Source organism: Phoca vitulina, unplaced genomic scaffold (assembly GCF_004348235.1).
Source record: "Phoca vitulina isolate PV1807 unplaced genomic scaffold, GSC_HSeal_1.0 scaffold31, whole genome shotgun sequence".
In the NCBI taxonomy this organism is placed as follows: domain Eukaryota; kingdom Metazoa; phylum Chordata; class Mammalia; order Carnivora; family Phocidae; genus Phoca; species Phoca vitulina.
In genome coordinates this window covers 19,685,359-19,704,425 of record NW_022589734.1, presented here as the reverse complement: position 1 = coordinate 19,704,425, position 19,067 = coordinate 19,685,359, and the positions used below count along the sequence as shown (strand labels likewise).

The 19,067-nt window shown below is 44.1% G+C and overlaps 1 protein-coding gene across 5 annotated transcripts in view; it reads left to right on the top strand.

Moving 5' to 3' along the window:
• MBOAT1 (membrane bound O-acyltransferase domain containing 1) overlaps positions 1-19,067 on the top strand; it is a 109,402-nt gene that overhangs the window by 60,403 nt on the left and 29,932 nt on the right. For all 5 annotated transcript variants that reach the window (XM_032424770.1, XM_032424775.1, XM_032424774.1 and 2 more), the window contains one exon: positions 3,940-4,035. In XM_032424770.1, coding sequence (XP_032280661.1) covers positions 3,940-4,035 — 96 coding nt within the window. The remainder of the gene's footprint in view (positions 1-3,939; positions 4,036-19,067) is intronic.

Genomic DNA, 19,067 nt, shown 5'->3' with positions numbered 1-19,067 from the left:
TTAGTGGGGGGTGGGGTGAAAATGTCTGGCTTTTCCCAAACTTGAGTTTCGAAGCAATTCAACAATGAATAAAAATGTTGTTGCATCTCTATAGCACATTTTTAACGACCTTACAAATTGTGACTTGTCAGCTCTCGCCACACTTGTGTGATGCTGACGGGGTGTGGACCATTTCAGAGGGTCAGGAACCTCCACGCACGCTCGCTCCGTGCCGGGCCCAGGGCTCGTCTCTGGCCAGGAATGGAACCCTCCAGCCTTGGCCAAGCCGAGTGGTTTCCAGACAGGCTATGACTGCTCCACCATCACAATATTGTGGTAGCAGAGGACCATGTCATAAGACGAGAAAGAATGCCCTCTTTCTTTGCTTGTGTGGTTGCCAAGATTGCAGAAGTAGGGAGTGGTTCATAGTTCCTGATGGAGGGAAGTTGCTTCCTGTTGAGCCAGGGGAAGAGCATTAGCCTGGAAATCTGGCTCTTTCTAGCAGCGTGAGTTCAAACAGTTCTCACAGCTTCTCTGTACGTCAGATTTCCCACCTCTAAAAGGTGGGGTTTAAGTTTTCTTCAGGATCAGGATTTCATGATTCTTTGTGAATTGTTTTCTTCCCCTGTCTGAGCCAGTTAGAAGAGTTCTGTCCTTTGGCTGGGAAGCTGAGGGGAAGGTCAGTCTTTGCTGCTACGGAGAGTTAACCCATTTCTGGACACATGGTTGTCTTTGTCTAGAGAATTCTTGGGGCACCAGCTCTGTTTCCTTCCCAAGCCACTATATGGGACGGAAAACATGGGTGTTAATTTATTATGTCTGAACCAGTTGGAGCAGAATATAGTTTGTATCTCCTCAGACTGACAGCCTCGTATCGGAATGTGGTAACGCAGTGACCAGTTGTGGGGGTTCCCTGCCTTGTGCCAAGTGCTAAGCCGGGCTCTTTTAAATAGTTTTCATTGTTTTTAATATGGAAAGTCTTATTTAGTGTATCATTTGATATACTTAATATTTCATATCATTATTGCAAATATATTCTTTCTAGGACAATTCTATGGGATTCAGATTTTTTTTCTCTGCCAAGGGGAGGAAATGAAAGTTCAGAGAAGTAAATAGGTATACAGATCCATGAATTTGCACAAATTGAATACATTCATGTTACCACCATCCATGTTACCACCCCCTGTCCTTCAGCTTCCCAGCCAAAGGACGGGGAGTATTATCATCACTCTGCCCCAATCTCTATTACACCCCTCCTTAAAATAACTACTCTCTCGACTTCTCACAGGAGTTTTGCCATTGCTGGGATTTGAAATCATGTTGGTCTCTCTCCAGAATATGTACTCTCTCTACCACTTCTGGATTCCTTAGATTTTTTTCAGGTTTGTCTAGACCATGAATACATTGCCCTGTTGTATTGGGACATAGTACTTGGCGCCATCCTTAATAAGTAGCTCTTATTATAACTAGTAAGTTGAACTTGCTTTTCTCTCTGGGTGGAGGGGCAGGGGTAGGTATGGGTCTAGCTCCTGTTGAGGAGAAAGAGGAAGGAAGCATGGCCGCATTCAAAAGCGCCCTGGGAGAATTTGTCTTCTGAGTTTGTTTTGTGATTTTTTGCCTTGACCCTCACGAACTGGCTAGAGAAAGAAACAGAGCCTGGACATGGACAGGCCTAACTAACTCCATTCTGCTTCTGCTCAGGTCTTCAGAAAGTTGCTTTCTCTTAGCCACTTGCTTTGTTCACCGTCTTCCTGTTTTGGAAAGGGTTAAGGATGAACCCGAGGCTGGGAAAGTCTTTTTTTGGGTTGTAACATCTTTGTTTGTAAATAACAGTTAAGAGAACATAAAGACATGTAGTGCTTGAGAGTTTTCAGAACTCTTTCACACTCATTGTCTGGTTCTCCCTTGCCACCAAATGAGTTTTTATTATTCCTACTGCACTATTCTGTAGGTTTAGTCTTCATGAGTTATTTTAATGTGAATTTGTCAAGTTCGGTATAATTTAATATGAGAAAATACATCTTCCCTGTTTTATGACCCATGTTTAAATGCTATACCTTCTGCATTTATGTCTGTCTCTGAGAGGCTCCTGAGCCATTTAAAATGTCGAATGTACTCCTTTCAGTTCATTTCAACTAACAGCGCCCGAAGCCCTTCCATGGTCAAGGGTGGGGATGCCCAAGGTCACCGTGAGTTGGCGTGACAGACACATGCATACCATTTCAGCGTTATAATTGTGTACGTTGGCATGCAGAGCTAAAGAAATACTGGCAGTGCGGCAAGGAATTGTGCTGGAGGAGGGGTGGGATAGGTGGGGTGAGCCCGAGCCAGGGGACTGCCTGGGAGCTGAGCCTTACCTGGTGCTTAGACAGTTCGCAGGTAGACGAGAGGATGGAGAAGGGGGTTGCAGGCAGGGGAAGGGGCATGTGGAAGACATTTGGCCTGAAAATGGAAGCTGTAATTGTGGAGAGTGAGCAGCTGGTGTAGTTTGAACATAAGGTGGACCAGGAGCGTCGTTGGAGAGGAGTCCAGAAGGGAAAGCTAGAACTCAGTGCATGAAGCACATAGCATGTCGCGTTCAGGAGTTTTGATGTGACTGGACAGTGGGACCCATCAGAGGCTTTTAAAACAGATAACATTTATTTAGTTATTGGTTCGTGCAGCACGCAGTCATCTACTCTTGTGAATGAAACACACAAGACATTCTTGGCCTTCATGGGGCTCTTGGTCTAGTAGGGGAGACAATGGTTGATTAGATTATCACTGTTAAAAAGAAAACCGTAGACCCACAATGGAGTCACTTGGGCCAACTCACCAAACTGGGGCTTAATACCTAACCTCGCTGCAGTTTTCAGCCTCCCCCAGAAATGTAAGTCCTCCTCGGTCAGCCAGGAATTTTCTGGTCAGCACCAAGGAGGATCTGTCACATGGCCCTCTCCATCCCCCAAAGGGAAGATGAGGTCATCCCGCATGGTAAGACGCTTCCCTCTAAGGGAAAGTGGCCTTGCTTGAAACAATCCCTTCTCTTTTCCTAGTCACTTCCTTATTCCACCCTTCTGCCTGTAAAAACCTTCCATTTTGTGCCACTCCTTGGAGCTCCCCTCTCCTTGCTAGATGGAATGCTGCTGCCAGAGCCAAACATCACTTAACGAAGATAATTAGATCTTCAGCATTTACTCAGTTGAGTTTTTGTCCTTTCACGTCACAGATGTAGAATTGCAAATTGATGATGTTCTGAAAGGCCCCACGTGTGCGTGCGCATGCATGCATGAGCATGCGTGTGTGGGTTTTGCCGGTTTATCCCATGAGGTCAGGGCCAGTCTCAGTAGGAAGCCACGGAGCGATCCGGAGTATGTGGTAACCGAAGCCTCAGGCTTGGGCAGGGAGGGTCCCGAGCAGAGCCCTTGGGAACGCTAACACCTAAGGAGTAAGTGGAGTAAGATAAGCTGAGTAAGAGCCGTGGAAGAATTAACCAGAGAGGTGGGACGCAAACACAAAGTAGAAGCCAAGAGAACAAAGTGTTTGAGGAAGGGAGTGGTCGGCAGGGTAACGCTGGCCTGTATTTTACAAAGATCTGGTATAAGCGCAATGGTTTGGGAAGAGGAGAATCTGAGAGCAAGACCTTCCAGGTCAGTGGTTCCCAGCTCCGGCTGCACAATGGACTTAACACCTGCTGGGGGTATCCTGTACCAATTAAGCCCGAATATCGGGGGTGAGGCCCAGCTGTCTGCAGTTCGTAAAGCTCCCTGGATGACTCCACTGTGCTGTCCCCGTGACAAAAGATGAAGGGTTCCAGGCAATGAGTGCAAAAGTGAGGGGGAGCGCACGGACTGGGTTGCAGATAGAGCAGAGCGGACTTTGGGATGGATTACATGTGGGGAGTGAGGGAGAGGAAGAGGAGAGAACTGATTGTGTTACCGCCCCGCGTGATCATCTGATCCTCTCTGTTTCTGGTTTCAGATACTCCTTTTTTGTAGCAATGGGATACCTTACAATATGTCACATCAGCCGCATATACATCTTCCACTATGGAATCCTCACTACGGATTTCTCTGGGTGAGTATCTTAATTTGGGCGGCGGGGGCGCTTTGACTGCGGGCTTTGACTCAGTCTCTTGGGGTCTGTGAAGATGAAGCCTGCCCAGGAGGCTCCTTGGCGGTTGGTTAAATCAGTTGGTAAGACCGTGCTATAAATGAGGTTGGGGTTGAAGATTTGATGAGCTCTGCCATGTTGTAAGGTAGGGGCTGTAAACGAGGGCCCGTGCGCTCTCTCTGTCCTGCCGCCTGGTTCTGTAGAGTTACCCTGGAACACAACCAGGTACCGACTTACTTATGTGTTGTCTCTGGCTACTCTTACAGAGTTGTGTGGTTGTGACAGATGACCCACACAGCCTAAGATCTTCACGACCTTGCTCTTTGCAGAAAAAGCTTCCCAACCCCTAGTCTGAGGCTCTTAACACAGGGTCGGTATTTATCTCATACTAATTTTTAATAATAGAGAAATTCTTCCATACTAGTTGAGAAGCAGACCCCCTTGGGTGGCCCCTGGCTGCCCTGGCCTCTCCCCCAGATTCCCTAGACTTCTAGCAACTGGAAGGTAATACCCAGCACAGCAAGGGTCTCCATACTAGTTGTAAAAATGTTGTCTGTCACCATGGCCTTAACCTAGTGGGCCACCCCTCTCCTCAGGGTCACCTGGTGAAGACCGGGGACAGAGCAGTGAAAATTTTGCATTCTGTTGATGTTTGTTTGGGAAGAGCTTTTTTTTTTTTTTTTTTTTTTAGTTTTTTAAAGATTTTATTTATTTATTTGATAGAGAGAGGGAACACAAGCAGGGGGAGTGGGAGAGGGAGAAACAGGCTTCCCGCCGAGCAGCAAGCCCGATGCGGGGCTCGATCCCAGAACCCCGGGATCATGACCTGAGCCGAAGGCAGTCGCTTAACCAACTGAGCCACCCAGGCGCCCTGGGAAGAGCTTTTTATGAATCTTGAGGAGCGGATGCTAACGCAGTGACTCCTCATAACACATTACAGTAGCCTTGTTACATCTTTGGGAGCGCGGGTCTGTTCTCCGCAGCTGTCTGAGGTCAGGGAGAGCCCGCCTTCTCCCCCTGAGGTTGGATTGCGCTTGATTCCATGAGTTACTGGAGGACAGGTAATGAAATAAAGGGGTTGCAACTCATGGCTCATTTCCCACCACGAAGAGGCTTAGGAAGGCAGAGGTGTTTGCTTTGAGGCACAAAGACCATTTGTTGTCCTCAAGTTTCTGTGTCTGTGGTTTGCTCCTTCAGGCATCCGTTCTTCCTACCCTCAGGCTCTCGGATTTTCCGTCTCTCTTTGACTCGTCTCCATTCTGCCTTCCCCTCCATGCAGGGTGTGGAGCACGGTCGTTCGGTTTTTCTGAAACAAATTCACAAACTTTCTAATCTTTACTTTCTAATGATGTGTGTGGGAAAATAAGGGAGCAACGAAGATAACCATGTAGCCAGGAAGTTACAGCATTAAAAATCATTTTTAAACAGTGATCATAACTCTCCCTAGTGTTTAATCAACAAACTTCATGTTTTGGTTTCACCCCCAAAACTGTACCCCACCGCTCCCCTCCCCCCACACACAGACTCAGAAGAGCTCCTGGCACTTACTAGGTGTTCAATGAATGAATCAGTGACCTACTGTAGTTATTTTGTCAGTTCTGTTTTCAGTGCTTCCGGGAGCCTCAGTTAAAGAGCCCCTCTGGCCATATTTTGGGTTGGGATAGGGAATGAAATGCTTTCACTTCAGCCCAAAGTAGGTTATTACCAGTTTCTCATCTATATCATCTTTTCTTTTGGGGGGCACAAAACACATATTCATGCATTGATTTCTGCCGGAGTTTTTGAGTCCCCAGTATGCTAGGCACACTGCCAGGTGTGGGGCAGGAGGAAAGGTGTTTTAGGCAGAGGGAACAACTACACGAGAGCATGGAATTATGACAGGTGCCTGCGGAGGGCCCAGAAACCTGCCTGCCTCTCCCTTACTGCCCATGTCCCTTTGTCACCGGGTCCTCTCAGGTGGGCAGCCTGGCTGTCACTAGGCTCTGTCCACTCCTGCACGTCCACGGCCACCACTTGGGACCACCACATGTCTGGCTATCTGCCTTTCCGCCCCGCCCCTTGTCCGGTCTGTGCTGTCTCTACCACCCAGAACGAGGCTCTAAAATATCAAAGCAGTGGTGCCTGGGTGGCTCAGTTGGTTAAGCATCTGCCTTCGGCTCAGGTCATGATCCTAGGGTCCCGGGATTGAGTCCCACGTCGGGCTCCCTGCTCAGCAGGGAGCCTGCTTCTCCCTCTGCCTGCCACCCCCCTGCCGCTTGTGCTCTCTTTCTCTTTCTCTCTGACAGATAAATAAATAAAATCTTAAAAAAATATATCAAAGCAGGTGATGCTCCGGACTGGATTCTTCTGCAGTCTACTCCAGCCATGCACTGAGCATTGCAGAAAAGCTTCTGGTCTGCACACACGCTAGGTTGGGTTCATGTCTCTGTGTCTCTCCCTTGCTCATTCCCCTCCTTAGAAAGCCCTTTTTCACCCTTGTCTGTGTGGAAATCTCTTACTTCACTTTCTACAACCCGGCTCAAAATCACTGCTTTGCAAAGCTTTCCCTGATTGCCACCCCCTCCCTCCCCTGTCTCCGGTCCCCTTCCTCCTGTTGGTCACTGCATTTTGGACCCTGCCTAGGAGGAGGGCTCACAGCCAGCTTTCACTGGCTGGTGCAGCCCATCCCCTGTAAATCCTACTCCCTGAGATCCTGGTGCATGGTGTTTGGAGTCAGGGGGCAAAGGTGCTTCTGCTCTCACCAACTGATCTGTATGCTTGTCTAGTGTCCTATGTGTTTTATTCCCAAACTTGCTTATTCCAGTTTGTACCTAACACAGAAACTGATTATATATGGATGTGAAAGGAGAGAGAGTGGTTTCTCTCAATCTCGGTCGGGTCCTTTGGAAAGAGACCAAGGCAAGTTCAATGTGTTACAGGTAATGGGTGATGAAGGTGAAGTGGGTGGGAGGCTGGGAGGGTAGGGGGGTGCACCGGAGCCGGGCAGGATTCTGCATTCAGGTCACTGCAGTGTGGGCATCTTGACTTTCTTTTACCTTCTCGGTCTACGTTAGAGGAAACGACTCTGGAGAAAGATGCTGTCACTCGGCAGATCCATGCTCCAAAGAAGGGCTTTGGTGCTGAATCAAAAGGTTCATTCATGCATCACTCAGCAGATGCTGACTGAGATCCCTGAACCCACTAGGCCGGGTTATAGGACACAGGGTCGAGCAAACGCTGTGGAATGAATGCACTTACAGTTACCGACTGCAAGTCTGTATGGGAAGTTCACCTGTGAGCTGGGTTGATTCATGTTCCCCCGAACTCAACCTCAGAACATGTTCTTCTTTGGAAAGAGGATCTTTGTAGGTGTAACTAGTTAAGATGAGGACATACTAAATTAGGGTGGGCCCTACCTTCATAATGGCTGATGGCCTCCTTCTAAGGAGGCCATGGGAGACACGATGCCGGGGACCCATATAGGGAAGGCCATGTGAAGACGTAGGCAGAGGGAAGGGTGATGATAACCACAGGCGAGGGAACTCCGACGATTGCCAGAAGCCACCAGAAGCTAGAGGAGAGCACAGAACAGGTTCTCCCCCAGCCTCCAGAAGAAACCAACTCTGCCAATGCCTTGATTTCAGACTTCTGGCCTCCAGAAAATAGTGAGGTGATAAGCTTCTGGTTTTAAGCCACCCGATTTGTGGGAATCAGTTATGGCACTTCTGGGACACCAATACACAGTGTTTTATGAATGCCTACCTTTTGATGGGCTAACAGCTGTCCCCCGCTCCTGATCATGCAGGGTAAGAATGCCTCCAGTGTCCCCAGTTCTCCCGCTTCTTGTCACACCTCCTCCTCCGTCCGTTCTGTCCATAACACCATAAACTCTTGAATGATCATTAATTCATTTTTAGTATAACCAGAACTGGTGGAAGTTACCAGTAGGAAAAAATAAAGGGGGTTCTTGGAAAACCGCAGTGTGCTTGTGAAATGTGGTGGATCTGGGGACTTGGACGGCAGGGGACAATGGGAATCCGTCACTGTCAACCTGACTTCCAATAGCAGCATCAGACACATTTCCTCAAGTGATGTCTGCACTCGGAGGGGCATTTTTTAGATCTCCTTGTATTAAGAAGTCTCTAACATTACACACAAAACCATAGAATGTTTGGGGGTGCCTGGGCGGCTCAGTCGGTTAAGAGTTTGACTCTTGATCTCGGCTCAGGTCATGATCTCAGGGTCATGAGATTGAACCCTGCGTCGGGCTCCATGCTCAGCTCGGAATCTGCTTGAGATTCTTTCTCCCTCTCCCTCTGCTCCTCCTCCCCCACTCACACACTTTCTCTAAATACAATCTTAAAAAAACAAACACACACACAGAATGTTTGAACTGGAAAGGACACTGGGGGAAAAGATACAAAGAAGGTGTCTGTTACCGGTCTCAGTCTCATGAGACTTAGTTCTCAGTGCCCGTGCTATTCAGTTCTTGGGCGTTTTTTTTTTTTTTTTTTGGTAATTATAGAACATTATTAAGCAGCATTATCTTTCCCTCCCACCATAAATGCATAAATGCCTCCCTGACATAAATCCATCTTCTTAGAGAAACAAATGGAGAGAGCCACATACCAACCTGAAAGTGACAAGATGTTTTAAATCTCAAATTTTCAGTTAGAGATTCTTGACCAACGTCTATTTTAATGATGAGCCTGCAGGCAAACACTAGTTCCCCTTAGGAATGGAATTCGTTTCACATGGCCATTTATTTCAGTTTTAAAATCTTATTTTGGGGAGGAATAAAGTAGTGTTTTGAAGCTGAATTCTGGTGTTTTAAAGCAGCCTGATGAGAGAGCTATTCTCTTTGGAGCATGCATCCAGGTCTAAGTGCTTAGCATACTTTATTACGTCTTTAGAATAAGAGCCCAGACAGGAATTGAATGGGATGAGATGAGATCAGTGTTTATGTCAAACAACATATATATGTTTTTAATTTGGGGGAACCCATAAACTCGTGCTTTAGATGATTCTGGTGCTTGAAATTTTATTTATCATTCTGAAAGTAATCAAGTTTTCATGGGCTGGACTGGCATTAATAGCGAGGATAACACACAAGATACAGTTTTATTATTGCTGCTAATACAGTTTATATCAATACATGCAGTGGCCGATGTCCTTTGTGTTTTCTCTGTGAATGTGGGCTATTAAAAATACCAGAACATTTACTGTTCTCCTGGGGGAAGCTCAACAATTCCTTGTAATAAAGCTGGTACTTGATTTCCTTTTAAGTTTGCGATAGTGAACGGATTCTTCTTTTTTGCTCACAGAAGGGTACAAATTGAGTTTTCTGAGGAAGCAGCAAGAAGAACCTTTATTTCCTCCTTGCAGGCTAGGCCAGATGCAGGCAGATAATTGCTCTCCTATCACGTTGGCAATTTGAGTTTCCTGTGTGTTTTCGAAAACAGTCTGAAATGAGAACTCTTACACACCGATAGTGGGAGTATAAATTGGTACAACCCTTCTGGAAGGCAACTTAGCCATAAAATTTCAAGCAAGGATTTTTTTCTTTTAAAAAATCATATTCTAGGGGCGCCTGGGTGCCTTAGCTGGCTAAGTGTCTGACTCTTGATGTCGACTCAGGTCATGATCTCAGGATCGTGGGATCAAGCCCTGCTTCGGGGTCTGTGCTCTGCGGGAGGCTGCTTGAGATTCTCTCTGTCCCTCCCCCGACTTGTGCGCGCGCTCACTCTCTCTCTCAAATAGATAAATAAAAATCTTTACAAAATCATATTTTACGATAGGATAAATTCCTAGGAATTGAATTACCTTAAGGAAATCAAATTTATTAATACGTGTGTTCAATTGTCAAGAGTAGTGAAAAACCCGGAAGCATCTTAAGTGGCTCTTTGGGGGGTTGGGGGGGTCTTTATTGGTGATTTTAATAATTTTTTTTAATATGATTATAATGAGAAATCCTAAATATTATTGAAATATATTTGCAAGTGTATTACAAGTGCGTATTATAGTGAACTATGGCCTCTAGGATTGGGACAATAGCCCTCTGTGTCCCCCTGTTACCTTATTGGGACATAATAGAAATATAACTTTCCTGCACCCCTTGCTGGTGGAGGTCATTTGCCTATTTGTCCATGGAAATGTGTTTTCCTCTGTTGGTTTATGACATCCTGACCCCTCCCCCTGACCAACCCTGTAGGTGTGAATAACTGGGTTCTATAATAGGGGCAGAGAAGTGATATTTGCAGGGAGATTTCAGGATTTGCTTATTTCATGTTTCTTCTTCAGGCTTCCGCCAGCTTTTTGATAACTAGCACAGTCACTTGGAATTCAATTCCAAGGACATGAGTTTAAGTTCTACCAAATATATTTGATGGGTTCCTATTAAAATGGAGAACTGGTGATTTTGTTGTTGTTGAGTGCCAAAGTATGGAGATGACAGCTTTGAAAAGATTAATGGGAAGGGTAAAAGCCCATTCTCCTCTGATTGACTGCTGGATGGTTCCCAGCAGATACTAGGTGAACGTTGAAAAGAGTTGAGAGGAGTTCCTGCTCCCTTCAGTTGTAGTCCTAGGGAGCCTGATGGGAGGATGTATTTTGTTTGCTGTGAGTCCTGGAGTCCTGTGTTTTCCTCCTCGATGCTGGCACAGTTGATAGGAGTTTGTGAGCATTCCACTAAAGTTGTAATCTCATCACTTCCCTCTTCAGCAATCTAGGGAGCAGTGGGTACGAGCAAGGCAGAAGCAGTAGGGAGGTTAGAAAGTACCGTCTGAGGCTACTAGTTGCACCATTTGTCTTGAACTTGGTGCCCCTGGTTGTTGTGCAAGATGGCAGTCCCAGCCGATGTTGCTGGAGATTGCAAGTGTGTTGTAGTCCTGTTCTCCCACCCTGTCAAACATAATTGCCTGACTCTTTGTTTTCCTAATGTATTAGTATTATAAGGGGACTTTCATTATAAAGAAAGAAGTAATAAAAATACAAATATAACTTTTTGGATCTAAAATTACCTGTTGGGGAAAATCCCTGAATGTCAGATCTGGCTTGATGTTGGCCAGCCAGCTGCGTGATCAGCTGTCTCTTGAACTCTAATTGAGGACTGCATAATACCATTGTTCTGTCCTAGTTTTACCAGGACAGAGAACATGACCACCCTAGGTCCAGAGAATAAGGTAAGCTAGAGAGGTTTTATTGGAATATTGTTCAAAATTGAGTTTTTGCTTAATGTTTTAAAGACAGGTTATTTTTGGTTGGAAGTTGATACGAGAAATAGATAGAATGCGTACCACTTCTGGCAAATTGCCCTGAGTCTGTCGGAAGGCAGTGATTTTTCTATATGTGTATATGTGTGTTGGGTGTGGCATTTTTCTGTCTTACTTTCTCCCCCAATCACATCTCCATCTGCCCATTTTTCCTTTTTCATTTCCCCCTATATTTCTTTATCCAAATGAGAATAATAGTGTTAGGTTCAGGAAGAAAAACAGTGTTTATATATATATACATATATATATACATACACATATATATAAAACTTTATATATTTTTTGTTTATATAAATTTTTTATTGATTTATTTTTAAAATTCAAGCATAATTAACATAGAATGTCCTATTAGTTGCAGGTGTACAGTATAGTGATTTAATACTTCCATTCATCACCTGGTGCTCCTTACAGCAAGTGTACTCCTTAATCCCCATCATCTCTTTTGTCCTTCCCCCCCCTTCCTCCTTCTGGTAACCATCAGTTTGTTCTCCATACTTAAGAGTCTGTTTTTGGTTTGTCTCTCTCTCTCTCTCTTTTTTTTTTTTTTTTGTTCATTTGTTTTGTTTCTTAAATTCCAAATAATGCGTGAAATTATATGGTGTCTGTCTTTCTCTAACTGACTTATTTCACTTAGCATTATACACTTTAGATCCATCCATGTTGTTGCATATGGCAAGATTTCATTCTCTTTTATGGCTGAATAACATATCACCTCTTCTTTATTCATTTATCTATCAGTGGACGCTTGGGCTGCTTTCATATTTTGGCTATTGTAAATAATTCTGCAATAAACATAGAGGTGCATGTTTCCGTTCGAATTAGTGTTTTTGTATTCCTTGGGTAGATACCTAGTAGTGGAATCACTGGATCATAGGGTAATTCCATTTTTAACATTTTGAGGAACCTCCACACCATTTTCCAGGGTGGCTGCACCTATTTGCACTCCCACCAACAGTGCAAGAGGGTTCCTTTTTTTCCACATTCTCACCAACACTTGTTTCTTGTGTTTTGGATTTTAGCCATTCTGACAGGTGTGAAGTTATATCATTGTAGTTTTGATTTGTATTTCCCTGATGATGAGTGATGTTGAGCACCTTTTCATGTGTCTATTGGGCATCTGCATGTCCTCTTTGGAGAAATGTCTGTTTGTGTCTTTTGCCCATCTTTTAATTGGATTATTTGGTTTTTTGGGTGTTGAGTTGTATCAGTTCTTTATATATTTTGGATACTAATCCTCTATTGGATATGTCATTTGCAAATATTTTCTCCCATTCTGTAGGTTGCCCTTCAATTTTGTTGTTTGTTTCCTTCCCTGGGCAGAAGCTTTTTACTTTGATATAGTTCCAATAATTTTATTTTTGCTTTTGTTTCCTTTGCCTCAGGAGACATATCTAGAAAAATGTTGCTACGGCCAATGTCAGAGACATTTTGCCTGTGCTCTCTTCTAGGATTTTGATAGTTTCAGGTCTCACATTGGGTCCATTTTGGGTTTATTTTTGTGTCTCATGTGAGAAAGTGGTCCACTTTCATTCTTTTGCATGTAGCTTTCCATTTTTCCCAAGACCATTTGCTGAAGAGACTTTTTCCCATGGAATATTCTTTCCTCTTTTGTCAAAAGATTAATTGACCATATAATCATGGTTTTGCTTCTGGGCTACTTTGTGTTCTATTGAAATATGTGTCTATTTTTGTGGCAGTACCATACTGTTTTGATTACTACAGCTTTGTAATATAACTTGAAGTCTGGAATTGTGATGCCTCCAGCTTTATCACTACATTTTGCCATTTTAATTTCTTCTGTCTCGGTGTGGACTTCCTTGGGTTGATTTTGGGGGTGGGGACTGCTCTCTGTGTCTCCTGGGTTTGGATTTCTGTTTCCTTTCCCAGGTTAGGGAAGTTTTCACCTATTATTTCTTGAAATAAATTTTTGCCACCTTTCCTCTTTCTTCTTCTGGGACCCTTGTAATGTAAATGTTGTTTCATTTTATGGTGTCACTGAGTTCCCTTAATCTCCTCTCATTTTTTATTATTTGTTTTTCTTTCTCTGTCCATCTTGATTGCTTTCCATTACTCTATCATCCCAGTTGCTAATCCATTCTTCTGCTTTCTCTAGTCTACAATTTATTCCCTCCTGTATATTTTTAATTTTAGTTATTGAGCTCTTTATCTCTGATTGGTTCATTTTTATGTTTTCTCTCTCTTTCTTGAATGTCTCACTGAGATCCTCCAGTCTTAAGTCCAGTGAGTATCTTTATGACCATTACTTTAAATGATCTCTCAGGCATATTACTTATCTCTGTTTCATTTAGGTCTCTTGCTCTGATTTTGTCTTGTTCTTTCATTTGGGACATAGTCCTCTGTCTCCTCATTTTATCTAACTCTTGTGTCTGTTTCTGTGTGTTACAAAGGTCAGCTAGGTCTCCTGCTTTTGAAAGTAGTGGTCTTATGAAGAAGAGGTCCTGTAGTGCCCTGTAGTGCAGTGTCCCCTGTTCACCAGAACCTGGTGCTTCATGGTTGTTTCCTTTGTGTGTTGAGTGCACTCTACCATTGTGCCTAAGCTGCATTTACCTTCAGTTCAGTTGGCTGCCATGGTTCTCTTTGCCTGTTGTGGGCAGGATTTGGGTCCTGTGTTGCTAATGGGCCAGTTGGGCTGCCTTGGGCTTGGGTTGTGTAGTTCAGACCAGGCATTTTCCAAGAGCTGTGGTCACACTGAACTGAAGGGTACCCTTCCTGTTTTGTTCCCTGACAGGCTGTAGGGGAGACCAGATGTCTTCCCCAGTCTACTGTTGGGGCCACAGTGTAACTGGTCTGTGTGTGGTTATTGTCCCCACTCCCCAAGGCAGGAGTCCCTTGGGAGTGGTGTTGGGCCCTGTTGCAGCTGCTTGCACAATGCCATTTTGTGGTACTGTTCTGAATGGACTCCTGCCAAGGGCAGATCAGATGGGGCCGGAGAGAGGGGATTGTGCAGTGTTAGCAAGCTTGCTGGAGAGTGTTTGAGCTGGTTCCTGGGGGTGCCCTCTTTAGGCAGGGGTGCGGGAGAGAGGAATGGAAGATTTTTCCTTTTGGAGAAGATTCCTAAAGATTCCATGCCTCTCAAGCACACGTTCTGAGACTTGTAAATAAATCTCCTTCTGTATACCACAGTATATTCCAGGCATTTCTCAGACTGCTGCTTCCATGCTGTATCTCAGCAGGGCTCTATGTTATGCTGTCTCTTTAGGGTTCAGGACTCAGTTTCCTATCACCCTCCAGCTGTCTGAGAGCAGAGCCCGCTGATTTTTTAAGGTTCTGGGGGTAAGCCCCGCTGGTTGTAAGAACTGGCAAAGTTCAGTCCCTGTGGTTTTCAAAGCCAGATGTGATGGGGGTTCATTTTCCCAGTGCAGGTCCCCAGCCTTGGGATGCCTGGTGTGGGGTTTGCTCCTGTTCATGCTTGCAGTGTCCCTCCCTCCTACAGACAGTCTCACGAATCAGTTTGGTTCCCAACCATCTCCAGCCTTCCTACTCTTTTCAGTGTGGCCTCTTCTCTATGTTTAGCTGTGGTAAGTCTGTTCTGCCAGTCTTCAGGTCCTTTTTTGGGTTATTTACACTGATGTGGCTATTTTCTAGCTGTATGTATGGGACAAGGTGAGCTTAGGATCCTCCTACTCTACCATCTTCCCCAGAAGTTGAGCTGATTATCTTTTTTTTTTTTTGTAAATCATGAAAAAATTTTGTAAGACAAGAGAAATGGCCCTACTTCAACCATGCTGGACTCAAACCTTGATTTCAGATTGATCAGATGGTTCCCATGGATTCAACTGCAGCACCTACTACTAGTGAGTGTGTACAAATCCATGGATGAGGCAGGGGGTGCAAAATCTGAGTACAACTAAAGTGCTAAGGCCTCATTGTTCTGAGGAAGTTCTTTGGCTACACCAAGGAGCCTTTTTGTGTCCTTTCTGCACTTGTAGTATGTGCTCCTGTGTGCTGGGTTTTGCAGCTTTGCAAAAGTTAGCATGAATTCTAATCATAAACCATCAAACACGTCTTGGATTATTTTAGGTTTTGACTGAAATACAACATGGATGGTATTTGAGTTTCAACTTTTAAGTCAGTAGCTTTTTGGATTTGACACTCATATCTCATCACTTGGGCATTCTAAATTTGGCATCTGATCTACTCATAAGTGTAAGTAAAGGATCAATGAAAAAATGTTGAGAGAGGAAGTCTTCTGAGCAAGAGCATATGGCACTCCTTCTTTCACCCATAGAAAAATGAGTAGGTAGGAGGATGCTAACTCCATCTCCTCTTAGTGAACAGGTTCTAGTTCTAGTTTGCAGATTTTAGATCTGCTTTTTCACCAGTTATTAGTGTATTGTGTTTAATAAACCCATGATCACATGTGTGAGTTCCTTAAGTTGCTTGAAACTTCTTGAGACGTTTAAAACAGAAGCAATATATTGTTGAAAGTAGTCTAGATGACAAGTAATTATATTTGGTCCATAGCTTTTTTTCTCTCCAGAAGGGACATTTTTTCCCAAGGTAATGACAACAATACAGTTTTTACATAGACCCAATAGTGCAGACTTCATATTGAATATTTATTGACCATGATCTAGAAATTCAATATTATGTATTGTATTCGTCCAGGTTCTCTGAGGAGCAGATACGAAGATGGGAACAGAAGTAAGAGATTTGTCATGTGAAATGCCTGTGAGGGAAACTGGGGAATCTGGAATAGATTGAAATGCAAGTCTGACCCCTGAGATGAGAGAGGGAAGGAAGGAAGACAGCAGTGCAGGTCTAAAACAATTTTGTGTTCAGTGAGAAGTCCTCTAGCAAAACTCGCCCTGTGGAGGAGTACCATGCCTCCTTTGCAGGGACCTGCCTGGGTACCTGCCCCGCTCTGTCATTGGCTGGAGCAGCTCAAGGGGGCGTGTTCCCAGCCTGAAGTTGGAGTTTGAATCTGTGGCCGCTGTGGCTAATCATTGATGCCCCCGCCCCCCAAAGCCCATAGATTTGAGTGACTTCTGCTCATGGCCATTGCATATATAAGACTACTTACTGCATTTTTGAACATGAGCCTTACTATGGAATACATTAAATGTAATGCCAGATAGAGGAAAACAAATGTTACATTTCTATAGAGAAAGAAAGGTAGGCTAATTCCGTAACATTTCCTTTTTTGATAAATCTATTTTTTAGACCCTTTAAAAAATGAAGTTAGGAATTGAAAGTAGGAACCTACTTGGTTTGCAAATTGCATAGTCACCAGGATGTGTGCCTCAAATTTTAAAAAATGTTGTACTGGACTTGGTGTAAGGAAAAATGGGGGCTTAGGTCCTATTACTGATTCCTAGGACTTTCGATCTTCCAGGGGAAAAAAAAAAAAAAGATAAAAAGGCTTTGGAAAGAAACTTTTGTGCTTTGAAAGTCATGTTTGGAAACTACCTTGAATGTGACAGAGTGAGCCCCTTTCAAAAAAGAAACAAAAAAACAATAGCTCTTGGCATCTGTTATGCATTCTGGGTCCAAAGTCTTGGTGAATATCACGAAGGTGAGATGCAAAATTATATTGGTCTGTAAGACCACATTGTATAGAAAGTTTCAATGTAGCTCTTATTTATTCTAAGGCCCACACCTCAGGGCTCTGGAAGAACGGTTATTTTTTTCAATCTGCAAGAGCACAGTCATAATCAGTGTGAGCTATGAGCATGTCTGGCTGTGCTCAAACGATTACCCGGATGGCTCCCTATTTTGCCACACCTAATTCTCACCAGTCCTGGCAGAGCGTGGCGGTCCTTCCCTTCTGCAGTCAGACCCCCTTTCTCTTCTGCTAGCCTCCTGTGTGATGTTAGGAATCTTGTTTCAAAAAGTGGCCATTGGGCTTTTGCCAATAAGATACAAGGTTGGGCATAAATGTTTAGATTTCAAAGGGTATTTGTTGGTACTTTAAAATAGTTTATTATATTGATAGTTTAAAAATGTTACATGGTTATTTTTTTTTTTTTTTTAAAGATTTTATTTATTTATTTGAAAGAGAGAGAGAGAATGTGCATGAGCCGGGAGAGGGGCAGGTGGGAGGGAGAGAATCTCAAGCAGACGCCACGCTTAATGTAGAGGCCCTGGCTGGGCTCAATCTCACGACCCTGAAATCATGAGCTGAGCTGAAACCAAGAGTGGGACGCTTGGCCGACTGAGCCACCCAGGTGCCCCGCATGCATATTACTTTACAGAGATGGAAAATGGGAACTCGAAGGGGAGGAATTAAGGAGGAAAAGGGACTCACAGACAAGGGGCAGAGTGCAGTTGTCACATAACAGACTTGGCCTAAAATGGTCTGTGCCCCATCCCATCCTCCCACACACTTGGGCTGGGCTCATGGGGAGTGTGGCATCCCAGGGTCATCCCAGGAGTGCTGTCCTTGCTGCCTGTATAAATGGGCCATCAGTCCATAGGGTCAGAGACAGCAAATTCAATAGGAAACCTCAACAATATGGATCAGAAAACCAGGCTAGACTAAGAAGGATTGAAGGATGTTATGGTTGAGCAGTGGGGTTTTATCTTATCTGGTTGGGCAAGAATTGAGCTATTAAGGGAACTAAATGGGGGTGGACGATTGGAAAAACAGGTGCCATTTATAAAAATTGCAGCTTTGTTGAGATAGAATTCACATATCCTTCAATTCACCTATTTAGAGAATACAATGCAGTTTTTTTTTTTTTTTAATTTTATTTATTTATTTATTTGTCAGAGAGAGAGACAGAACACAAGCAGGGGGAGAGGCAGGCAGAGGGAGAAGCAGGCTCCCTGCCGAGCAAGGAACCCAATGTGGGACTCGATCCCAGGACCCTGGGATCATGACCTGAGCCGAAGGCAGCTGCTCAACCGACTGAGCCACCCAGGCGTCCCTGGTTTTTTTTGTTTTTTTTTTTAAAGATTTTATTTATTTGACAGAGACACAACAAGAGAGGGAACACAAACAGGGGGAGTGGGAGAGGGAGAAGCAGGCTTCCCGCCAAGCAGGGAGCCCGATGTGGGGCTCAATCCCAGGACCCTGGGATCATGAACTGAGCTGAAGGCAGACGCTTAACGACTGAGCCACCCAGGCGCCCCACAATGCAGTGGTTTTGAGCATATTCACAGAGTGGATTTACGGGTGCAACCATTAGCATAATTAATTCTACATTTTCATCACCCCCCAGAGAAACCTGTATACATTAGCCATAAGTCCTCATTTCTTCCCAATTCCTCCAGCCTTAGGCAGCCAGTAATTTACTTTCTCTGTGGATGTGCCTATTCTGCTATTTCATATAAATGGAATCATACAATATAGGACTTTTATGTCTGGCTTCTTTCACTTAGCATAATGTTTTCAAGGTCCATTCATATTATACCACGGGTCAGTACTTCACTGTATTTATTGCTGAATATTATTCTACTTTATAGACATACCACATTTCATTCATTCATTCATCAGTTGGTGGGCATTTAGGTTATTTTCTTTTGGGCTATTATGAATAATGTTGCTCTAAACAGGTTTTTGTGTAGATATATTTTTATTTCTCATGGGTATATACCTAGGAGTGGAATTGCTTGGTTATACCGTCACTCTGTGTTTAACCTTTTAAGAAACTGCCAGATCTTCTGAAGTGGCTGGACCTTTTAATGTTCCCGCCAGGAATGTATGAGGGTTCCAGTTCTCCACCTTCTGACCAACACTTGTTACCTTTTTGGTGCTAGTCATCCTTGTGCTTGTGAAGTGGT